Source organism: Triticum urartu, chromosome 5 (assembly GCF_003073215.2).
Source record: "Triticum urartu cultivar G1812 chromosome 5, Tu2.1, whole genome shotgun sequence".
In the NCBI taxonomy this organism is placed as follows: domain Eukaryota; kingdom Viridiplantae; phylum Streptophyta; class Magnoliopsida; order Poales; family Poaceae; genus Triticum; species Triticum urartu.
Genome location: NC_053026.1, coordinates 484,124,232 through 484,136,281, shown reverse-complemented (window position 1 = coordinate 484,136,281; position 12,050 = coordinate 484,124,232). Strand labels below are relative to the sequence as shown.

Below are 12,050 nucleotides of genomic sequence, written 5' to 3'. Positions count from 1 at the left end.
CCGTCACGCCCGCAGCCTACAGAAACCAACCGCACGGATCAAATCAAAAAATCCAGAAGAAGATGAGGTGAGGGGAGGGGAGGCGAGGGGAGGAGGATGGAGGGCATCAGTACCTTTGATGTCTACGTGCTGCAACCCGTCACCGACGTCGATGTCCACCACATCAGCAAGCACCGAGAGAAGGCCGCCGCCGCCGTCGTCGCCCCATCCCCATCCATCCAAGGGTGGGTGTTGGGCTAGGGTTTTGATAACCCACAAGTATAGGGGATCGCAACAGTTTTCGATAAGTAAGAGTGTCGAACCCAACGAGGAGCTAAAGGTAGAACAAATATTCCTTCAAGTTCTATCGACCACTGATACAACTCTATGCACGCTTGACGTTCGCTTTACCTAGAACAAGTATGCAACTAGAAGTACTTTGTAGGTGTTGTTGGATAGGTTTGCAAGATAATAAAGATTACGTAAATAAAAAGTAGGGGCTGTTTAAGTAAAGAAACAATAAAGTAAATATAGCGAGTGTGGAAAAGTGGTGGTAGGAGTTGCGAAATTGTCCCTAAGCAATTGACTACTTTACTAGACCGATAGCAAGTATTATGTGGGAGAGGCCACTGCTAACGTTCATTAAGGTAAACCCAACCATAGCATTAAGATATAATGGTCCCCCTTCAATCCCATATGCATCAATTTCTATGCTAGGTTGAAGCTTCTGTCACTCTTGCCCTCCAATACATAGTCCTATCAACACACAACTAACCCTATGGTGTGATCCACGCGTGCTCTCATATGATGGGCACCAAAGGACAGCAACATAACCACAAGCAAATTAAATCAATCATAGAAATTCATCAACCACCGATAGGACAACGAAAATCTACTCAGATATCATAGGATGGCAACACATCATTGGATAATAATATGAAGCACAAAGCACCATGTTCAAGTAGAGGGTACAGCGGGTTGCGGGAGAGTGGACCGCTGTAGATAGAGAGGGGAAGGTGATGGAGATGTTGGTGAAGATGGCGGAGGTGTTGGTGTAGATCACGGTGATGATGATGGCCCCCGGCGGCGTTCCGGCGCCACCGGAAGCGAGGGGGAGAGAGCCCCCTCCTTATTCTTCTTCCTTGACCTTATCCCTAGATGGGAGAAGGGTTTTCCCTCTGGTCCATGGTCTCCATGGCGTGGGAGGGGCGAGAGCCCCTCAGAGATTGGATCTGTCTCTCTGTCTCTCTCTGTTTCTGCGTTCTCAGATTCTACCCTTTCACCGTTTCTTATATTCCCGGAGATCCGTAACTCCGATTGGGCTGAAATTTGAACACAATCTATATCTGTATATTAGCTTTCTTGCAGCGAAAGAAGGGCATCAACCGCCTTACGGGGTGGCCACGAGGGTCAGGGGCGCGCCTGCCCCCCTGGGGCGCCCCCTACCTCGTGGGCCCCTCGAGCATCGTCTCGCGTTGATTTCACTTCCCAAAATTCACATATATTCCAAAAAAATCTCCGTCTGTTTTTATTCCGTTTGGACTCTGTTTGATATGGATATTCTGCGAAACAAAAAACATGCAACAAACAGGAACTGGCACTGGGCACTGGATTAATATGTTAGTCCCAAAAATAGTATAAAAAGTTGCCAAAAGTATATGAAAGTTGTAGAATATTGGCATGGAACAATCAAAAATTATAGATACACGGAGACATATCAGCATCCCCAAGCTTAATTCCTGCTCGTCCTCGAGTAGGTAAATGATAAAAAAGATAATTTTTGATGTGGAATGCTACCTAGCATAATCTTGATCACATATCTAATCATGGCATGAATATTAAGATATGAGTTATTCAAAGCAATAGTATATCATTTGACATAAAAACAATAATACTTCAAGCCTACTAATAAAGCAATCATGTCTTTTCAAAATAACAAGGCCAAAGAAAGTTATCCCTACAAAATCATATAGTCTGGCTATGCTCCATCTTCACCACACAAAATATTCACATCATGCACAACCCCAATGACAAGCGAAGCAATTGTTTCATACTTTTGACGTTCTCAAACCTTTTCAACTTTCATGCAATACATGAGCGTGAGCCATGGACATAGCACTATAGGTGGAATAGAATGGTGGTTGTGGAGAAGACAAAAAGGAGAAGATAGTCTCACATCAACTAGGCTATCAACGGGCTATGGAGATGCCCATCAATAGATATCAATGTGAGTGAGTAGGGATTGCCATGCAACGGATGCACTAGAGCTATAAATGTATGAAAGCTCAAACTGAAACTAAGTGGGTGTGCGTCCAACTTGCTTGCTCATCAAGACCTCGGGCGTTTGAGGAAGCCCATCATCAGAATATACAAGCCAAGTTCTATAATGAAAATTCCCACTAGTATATGGAAGTGATAACTCAGGAGACTCTCTATATGAAGAACATTATGCTACTCTAAAGCACAAGTGTGGTAAAAGGATAGTAACATTGCCCCTTCTCTCTTTTTCTCTCAATTTTTATTATTTTTATTTTTTCCTGTTTTTGGTGGGCTTCTTTGGCCTCTTTTTTTTATTTGGACTTCTTTGGCCTCTTTTATTTATTTTTAAAGTCTGGAGTCTCATCCCGACTTGTGGGGGAATCATAGTCTCCATCATCCTTTCCTCACTGGGGCAATGCTCTAATAATGATGATCATCACACTTTTATTTACTTACAACACAATATTACAACTCAATGTCTAGAGCAAAGTCTATATGGATGCCTCCCGCGGTGTACCGGGATGTGCAATGATCTAGCATAGCAATGACATCAAAAAACGAACAAGCCATGAAAACATCATGCTAGCTATCTTACGATCATGCAAAGCAATATGACAATGAATGCTCAAGTCATGTATATGATGATGATGGAAGTTGCATGGCAATATATCTCAGAATGGCTATGGAAATGCCATGATAGGTAGGTATGGTGGCTGTTTTGAGGAAGGTATATGGTGGGTTTATGGTACCGGCGAAAGTTGCGCGGTACTAGAGAGGCTAGCAACGGTAGAAGGGTGAGAGTGCGTATAATCCATGGACTCAACATTAGTCATAAAGAACTCACATACTTATTGCAAAAATCTATTAGTCATCGAAACAAAGTACTATGCGCATGCTCCTAGGACCTAGGGGGGTAGATTGATAGGAAAAGACCATCGCTTGTCCCCGACCGCCACTCATAAGGAAGACAATCAATAAATAAATCATGCTCCGACTTCATCACATAACGGTTCACCATACGTGCATGCTACGGGAATCACAAACCTCAACACAAGTATTTCAACAATCCACAACTATCCACTAGCATGACTCTAATATTACCATCTTTATATCGCAAAACTATTGCAAGGAATCAAACATATCATATTCAGCGATCTACAAGTTTTATGTAGGATTTTATGACTAACCATGTGAATGACCAATTCCTGTCATCTCTCTAAATAGATATAAGTGAAGCAAGAGAGTTCAATTCTTTCTACAAAAGATATACCCACACTCTAACAAATATAAGTGAAGTAAAAGAGCATTTTACAAATGGCGGTTGTATATGTAAAGAGAAACAGGCAATCCAAGCTTCAAATGATATAAGTGAAGCACATGAAGCATTCTATAAAGCCATACTCAAAAGATATAAGTGAAGTGCAATGAGCATTCTATAAATCAACCAAGGACTATCTCATACCAGCATGGTGCATAAAAGAAAAATGAAAACTAAATGCAAAAGACACTCCAAGATTGCACATATCGCATGAACGAAACGAATCCGAAAACATACCGATACTTGTTGAAGAAAGAGGGGATGCCTTCCGGGGCATCCCCAAGCTTAGACGCTTGAGTATCCTTGAATATTTAATTGGGGTGCATCGGGAATCCCCAAGCTTGAGCTCTTGCCTCTCTTCCTTCTTCTCACATCGAGACCTTCTCGATCATCGAACACTTCATCCACACAAAACTTCAACAGAAAACTCAGTAAGATCCGTTAGTATAATAAAGCAAATCACTACTCTAAGTACTGTTGAAAACCAATTCATATTTTGTTTTTGCATTGTGTCTAATGTAATATAACTTTTTCATGGCTTAATCCACAAATATAATTCGATAGTTTCATCAAAACAAGCAAACTATGCATCAAAAACAGAATCTGTCTAAAACAGAACAGTCTGTAATAATTTGAACATTCACCATACTTATGATACTTGAAAAATTCTACCAAAATTAAGAAAAATAAAAAATTTGTATATAAATACAGTGCAAAAAGAATCAGAACCATTTGACGTTCCAGCAAAAAAATTAAAATCGCGCACTACAGCCAAAGTTTCTGTCCTGCACCATACAAACCATCAAGCAAATGTAAACATCCTAAAGGTAAACCTCGGCACATTATTTTTATTTCTAAACTTTATAAAAGCACACAACAGAAATAAATGACTCTCTAAAACTTCCGGGTTGTCTCCCTGGCAGCGCTTTCTTTAAAGCCATTAAGCTAGGCATATAGTGCTCAAGTAATGAATCCACCCGGATCCCAAGGTATATCAAAGCCAATTTTAATTAACAATGATTTGTAATTTAGTAGTGAGCACAAAGCAACATATATCATGTAACTATGAAGTCTAACTCTCTTCCTATGCATCTGCATGTCATAAAAGAACAATTCATGCACACATAGTAAAGGCCAATGCATAGTATAAATAGTTTCTTGCAATTTTATCATATTGAAAACATAGAGAGGTGGAGATATAGTTCCTCTCTCATAATAATTGCAATTAGGAGCAGCAAGCACATGCATATTATATCTATCAAAATTATCATGTGTAATAGTAAGACACAACCCATCAATATAATCCTTAATAAGTGCAAACTTCTCCGATATAGTGTAGTCGGGAGAATTAAAAAGATAATAGGACTATCATGCGTGGGTGCAATAGCAACAATTTCATGTTTAACATAAGGAACTATAGCAAGTTCATCTCCATAAGCATAATTCATATTGGCATCTTGGCCACAAGCATAGCAAGCATCATCAAAAAGGGATATTTCAAGAGAATCAACGGGATCATAACAATCATCATAGCAATCATCCTTCCGTAAGCACGAAGGGGAATTAAACAATGTATAAGTTGAAGAGTTACTCTCATTAGAAGGTGGGCACGGGTAGCTAATCCGCTCTTCCTCCTTTTGTTCCGCTCTCCTTGTCATCTTTTTCATCCAACGAGCTCACAGTTTCATCAATTTCTTCTTCCATAGACTCCTGCAAAATATTAGTCTCTTCTTGGACAGCGGACTAGTCCTCAATATATGGTTCAACATAAGCATTAGAAGCATAATTATCATAGCAATATTTAAGTATGGCAAAATTTTCAGATTTGTAAAGAGTAGCACCATACTTTTCAATCAAAGAAGCAATTTCGTAAGCACCCTTAAAAGCAACAAATTCTTCAATTCGTTGAACATCATAGTAACTATAAACACCTTTAGCATACGAAGATACGATTCCATTATCACTAAACTCACATTGGTAGGGAAGGTGTTTCTTAGGGTTTTTAGAACAACAAGTAAAATCATATATTTCACATAAATTCCAAGCATAGCATTGCAAACGATGAATTTGATCCAGTAAACGTTTACCTTTTTCGGATATACGGTGTCGCACATAACAAGCATGCTCATCTAAGGATTTGCCCTCAACTAAGCTAGTTGGGGTTTCAGCACGAGGACATAGGGATCGAAATGATCCAAGTAAAAAGTTTCAGCAGTGTGATAGATTTTGAGTGGTTCTTCAACCATTGGTTCAGTAGGTACAACTAATTTTTTTGATATTTTGCGTTTCCTACCCATAACTAAAGATAGAAAACAACTAAGAACAGCAAATAAAAATTACTTAGTGATAAAGCAAATAAGCACACACGAGAATATTCACCCCACGCTATTGCTCCCCGGCAACGGCGCCAGAAAAAGGTCTTGATAACCCACAAGTATAGAGGATCGCAATAGTTTTCGATAAGTAAGAGTGTAGAACCCAACAAGGAGCTAAAGGTAGAACAAATATTCCTTCAAGTTCTATCGACCACCGATACAACTCAACGCACGCTTGACGTTCGCTTTACCTAGAATAAGTATGAAACTAGAAGTACTTTGTAGGTGTTGTTGGATAAGTTTTCAAGATAATAAAGATTACATAAATAAAAAGTAGGGGCTGTTTAAGTAAAGAAACAATAAAGTAAATATAGCGAGTGTGGAAAAGTGGTGGTAGGAGTTGCGAAATTGTCCCTAAGTAATTGACTACTTCACTAGACCGATAGCAAGTATTATGTGGGAGAGGTCACTTCTAGCATGTCATCCCTGACTTGGAATTTTATGCACTCATGATTGAAACTATTAGCAAGCATCCGCAACTACTAACGTTCATTAAGGTAAAACCCAACCATATCATTAAGATATATTGGTCCCCCTTCAATCCCGTATGCATCAATTTCTATGCTAGGTTGAAGCTTCTGTCACTCTTACCCTCCAATACATAGTCCTATCAACATACAACTAACCCTATGGTGTGATCCACGCGCGCTCTCATATGATGGGCACCAAAGGACAGCAACATAACCACAAGCAAATTAAATCAATCATAGAAATTCATCAACCATCGATAGGACAACGAAAATCTACTCAGACATCATAGGATGGCAACACATCATTGGATAATAATATGAAGCATAAAGCACCATGTTCAAGTAGAGGGTACAGCGGGTTGCGGGAGAGTGGACCGCTGTAGATAGAGGGGGGAAGGTGATGGAGATGTTGGTGAATATGGCGGAGGTGTTGGTGTAGATCGCGGTGATGATGATGGCCCCCGGCGGCGTTCCGGCGCCACCGGAAGCGAGGGGGAGAGAGCCCCCCTCCTCCTTCTTCTTCCTTGACCTTCTCCCTAGATGGGAGAAGGGTTTCCCCTCTGGTCCATGGTCTCCATGGCGTGGGAGGGGCGAGAGCCCCTCCGAGATTGGATCTGTCTCTCTCTGTTTCTGCGTTCTCAGATTCTACCCTTTCACCGTTTCTTATATTCCCGGAGATCCGTAACTCCGATTGGGCTGAAATTTGAACACGATCTCTATCCGGATATTAGCTTTCTTGCGGTGAAAGAAGGGCATCAACCGCCTTACGGGGTGTCCACGAGGGTCAGGGGCGCGCCCCCCTACCTCATGGGCCCCTCGAGCATCGTCTCGCGTTGATTTCACTTCCCAAAATTCACATATATTCCAAAAAAAATCTCCGTTCGTTTTTATTCCGTTTGGACTCCGTTTGATATGGATATTCTGCGAAACAAAAACATGCAACAAACAGGAACTGGCACTGGGCACTGGATCAATATGTTAGTCCCAAAAATAGTATAAAAAGTTGGCAGAAGTATATGAAAGTTGTAGAATATTGGCATGGAACAATCAAAATTTATAGATACGACGGAGACGTATCAGGTTTCATCCCCATCCATCCATTGGTCGGGTCGGACCTCCATGGCCGACCTCGAGGGCCAGGTGAACGAGGGCGCGGTGGTGCCGCTGCGGATCTGGGCGCCCCCTCACCTTGTCGCGCGATATGGAGCCTTCTCTCCCATAGCCCCACACCTTGTCGCACGGATCCAGGCTGAGAAGGTGAGGGGCTGGAGCGGCGGCGCTAGAGGAGGAGGAGGCCGGCGGTGGTGGGATTGAGGCGGCGGCGGGGTTGGGGTTGAGGCAGAGGAGAGCGGTGGTGGGCAAGTGCATCGAGGGCAGGAGGGAGCGAGCGCTGGCTTTTTTCGTAGGTTAACCTTCATAGATTTTTTTAGGACGATTTTCTGTCGATGAATCGTAGTGTTTCACAACGGGCATCGTGGTAGCATACCGATTTTTTTGTCGGTCTCGAGGGCGGAAGGGGGAATCGCTGGGTTGCGGGAGGTGGGATCGAGGACGAAAATTAACCGTCTCTGGTGGGACGAAAATTGACCAGCGGAGACTACCAACTGCTCCATTAGAAGTATAGATTTTCAAATTGATTCAGTGAGTTATTTAATTTTATCAAAGGTCTGATTTCCAAATTGATTTATCGTTTGATTTTCAAAATATTTTCACATGAATGGATGCGACAAACGACGACGACTATTGAGTATTGTAGAGAACATTTCCTTAATGATTTTTTTAACATTTGAATGGACACACTTGATTTGAGAATGTAGATTATCTAACTCTTTGGGTGACTGAGAAGAAATACAATATGACCGCGTCCAGGAACGCCTGTACGTGTTGGTCCGATGACCCGCCTCCCGACATGGTCATTCTCGAATCCACACATTGGCTTTTTCGAGCATCGCGCAGGCGTCAGGCCCGGCCATGGCGTCCTCCATGGTGTCGTGCATGGCATCCTCTGTAGGGGCGCGTGGATGCGTACGCCGATAAGAAAAAATTGTTGTATTAGAAAAGTTGTGATTGTCAATTAATAGTACATATAAAATTTTATGAGGAATATTTGATTTTTTGGAAGATTATCGAGAAAAATCTTATGTCTTTCTTTTAGGAAGGTGATTTCAGTGTGATTTTCTGATTCTTAATTGCCTATTATTTACGTGATTGAATTGAATCATCACCTGTCAAAGCAAGCATGAAACAAGATCTCCCGAATTTGGGTTTTTAATGGGAGGAATAAAAAACCAGTGATATAGAGATGGTGGGAGGTGGGACGAAATAAAACCAGACGAAAATAAACCAGCGTACCAGGCTACCAACTGAGACATTAGGAGTAGAGATACTAAATTGATTTTCAAATTGATTCAGCGTGAGTTAATTAATTTTGTCAATGGTCTGATTTCTAAATTAATTTACCGTTTGATTTTCGAAATATTTTCACATGAATGGATGCAACGAACGACGACGACTATCGAGTATTATAGAAAACATTCCCTTAATGAATTTCTTAACATTTGAATGGACACACTTGATTTGAGAATGTAGCTTGTCTAACTCTTTGTATGACTAAGAAGAAATACAATATGACCTTGTCCAGGAACGCCTGTACGTGTTGGTCCGATGACCCGCCTCCCAACATGGTCATTCTCGAATCCACGCACTGGCTTTTTCGAGCATCGCGCAGGCGTCAGGCCCGGCCACGGCGTCCTTCATGGTGTCGTGCATGGCATCCCTCTGCAGGGGCGCGTGGATGTGTATGCCTATAAGAAAAAAATTGATGTAGTAGAAAACTTGTGATTGTTAATTAATAGTAGATATAAAATTTTATGGGGAATATTTGATTTTTTTGAAAGGTTATCGAGAAAAATCTTATATCTTTCTTTTAGGAAGGTGATCTTAGTGTGATTTTCTGATTCTTAATTGTCTATTATTTACGTGATTGAATTGAATCAGCATCTGCCAAAGCAAGCATGAAACAAGATTTTCCGAATTTGGGTTTTTAATGGAAGGAATAAAAAACCAGTGATACAGGGATGGTGGGAGGTGGGACAAAATAAAATCAAACGAAACAGCGTACCAGGCTACCAACTGAGACATTAGGAGTAGAGATTAGGTAAAGATAAAGACAAAGATGACAGATAATAAATGTCTTTTTTAACATAGTACAATTGAAATCGTTCACATAGACGAGCATACACTATCTTATGAACGCACACACGCACACCCTACCTCTGTGAGCACCTCCGAAAGACTGAGTCGGTATGACATATTGAGATTTTACGAAGTCACCACAGTTCCTCACAATCAACGGGAATATCTCCTCCCACTAAACGAAAATCGCCGGAAGTCTGAAATAAATACAAAAATAAGGCGAGCATCAATGTAAATCTATGACCCTAATGAACTGAGATACCGCTGTCCTCCTAACCATTCAATCACATTCATCTCCTACTTGATTTGGGAAGAAACTTCCATGCATGTAATTGACCAGCCCTTCAAGAGAAGGATATGACCGCATGGTTATATTCTCCTACTTGATTTTATTTTTTCGAAACGGACTTAATTTGGGAAGAAATTAACTTCCATGCATGTAATTAACCGGTCCTTGAAGAGAAGGATGACCACATGGTTATATATACGAGGTGAATAGAACAAATGCACCGTGTCAGTGTACGAAGAGCGGTAGATTATTCATCGAAATGGCAAGCATAGCGCTCGTTCTCATGGTTTGTTTCCTGGGTTTCTTCGTGCCCGCCCCCTCCCTTGCGTCGTCCTCCAACGACACCGACTTCCTCCGCTGCATCTCGACGAGCGTCCCCAGCCAGCTCGTGCAGACGCCGAACTCACCGTCGTTCAGGCAGCTCCTGGTGTCGTCCATCAGGAACGCCAGGTTCGTGGCGCCGGCCACGGCGAGCCCCCCGCTCTGCATCGTGACGCCCACCAACGCGTCCCACGTCCAGGCCGCCGTGCGCTGCGGGCGCCGTCACGGCGTGCGCGTCCGCGTCCGCAGCGGCGGGCACGACTACGAGGGCCTCTCCTACCGGTCGGTCCACCCCAACAGCGAGGCGTTCGCGGTGATCGACCTCGCCAAGCTCCACGCCGTCCGCGTCGACCCACGCAAGGCCACCGCGTGGGTCGACTCCGGGGCGTCGATCGGGGATCTCTACTACCACGTCGCCACGGCGGATCCGAGGCTGGGCTTCCCGGCTGGCGTGTGCTCGACCGTGGGCTTGGGGGGCCTCTTGAGCGGCGGCGGCATGGGCCTAATGATGCGCAAGTACGGCCTCTCCGCCGACAACGTTCTCGACGCCACCATGGTCGACGCCTACGGGAATCTGCTGGCCGACAAGAAGGCCATGGGGGACGACCTCTTCTGGGCCATCCGCGGCGGGGGCGGCGGCAATTTCGGCATCGTGCTGTCATGGAAGGTGAGGCTCGTGCCAGTCCCACCGACGGTGACCTTCTTCAAACTCGCCAAGACCATGGACCAGGGCGCCGTCAACGCGGTGACCAAATGGCAAACGCTCGCGCCCGCGCTCCCGGACGACCTCACCATACGTGTTATCGTAGAAAATCGTAGGGCCAACTTCGAAGCCCTGTACCTCGGCAAGTGCGCCGCGGTGGTGCCGACGTTGCGCAGCCGATTCCCGGAGCTCGGCGTGACGCACGCCGACTGCAAGGAGATGAGCTGGCTGCAGTACACGGCGTACATATACTACGGCGACTCCACCATCAACCGGTCCATGGCCCTAGGTCCCTTCATTAAGAACAAGTCCGACTACGTCCAGAAAGCCCTCACCAACGAGACGTGGGAGAAGATCTTCCTCTGGCCCAAGGACGCGGCGTCGGGGCAGCTCGTCCTGGAGCCGCACGGTGGTAGAATGGGCCACATCGCCGCCAACGACACCCCGTTCCCGCACCGGAGCAGCGTGCTCTACAACATCCAGTACGTGGAGCACTGGAACGGCAAAGGGCCCGGGGGAGACCTTACGCCTACGCCAAACTGGATCGGGAGCCTGTACGACTTCATGGCGCAGTTCGTGAGCAAGAACCCGAGGGCCGCGTACGTTAACTACCGGGACCTCGACATTGGCGTGAACACGGTGGTCGGCGGAGTGACGAGCTACGAAAGTGGCAAGGTGTGGGGCGAGAGGTATTTTGGTCCGGCAAACTTTAGGAGACTCGCAGAGGTCAAGCGCAGGGTGGACGCCGGCGACTACTTCCGGAACGAGCAGAGCGTGCCGCCACTTCCCTTGAACTAGTGTAAGTAGGAAGCTAGGCCAAATGATTTAAAAACACGAGGTCAGGCTGTGCAAACCGTGTTTGACCATACTGTAACTCCTAATAATTCCGATGAGCTAAAAAGGTTATTGACATTCGCCAACATAGCTGCGAATGTACCCTAACTAATGATTTCTGTTTTCAGTACGATTTTGATCCTATGGACAGAATGTAACCTAGAGGAATTCAAATCAATGAGATGCAGTCATGCAGACAAAGAATGAGTTGCTGATGACAATAGCCAACACACAATGGGCGTCATAGACACACCAGCTCGGCTAGGAATTCCCTATCCGCGTAGTGCGCAATGGATAACGCACCAGT

The 12,050-nt window shown here is 44.3% G+C and overlaps 1 protein-coding gene across 1 annotated transcript; it reads left to right on the top strand.

Moving 5' to 3' along the window:
- Nucleotides 1-10,125: 10,125 nt before the first annotated feature.
- On the top strand, nucleotides 10,126-11,822 carry LOC125556395 (berberine bridge enzyme-like Cyn d 4). Its single transcript, XM_048719138.1, has one exon. It carries the CDS (start codon nucleotides 10,145-10,147, stop codon nucleotides 11,705-11,707), a length of 1,563 nt encoding a protein of 520 aa, XP_048575095.1. The 5' UTR covers nucleotides 10,126-10,144; the 3' UTR covers nucleotides 11,708-11,822.
- Nucleotides 11,823-12,050: the final 228 nt, after the last annotated feature.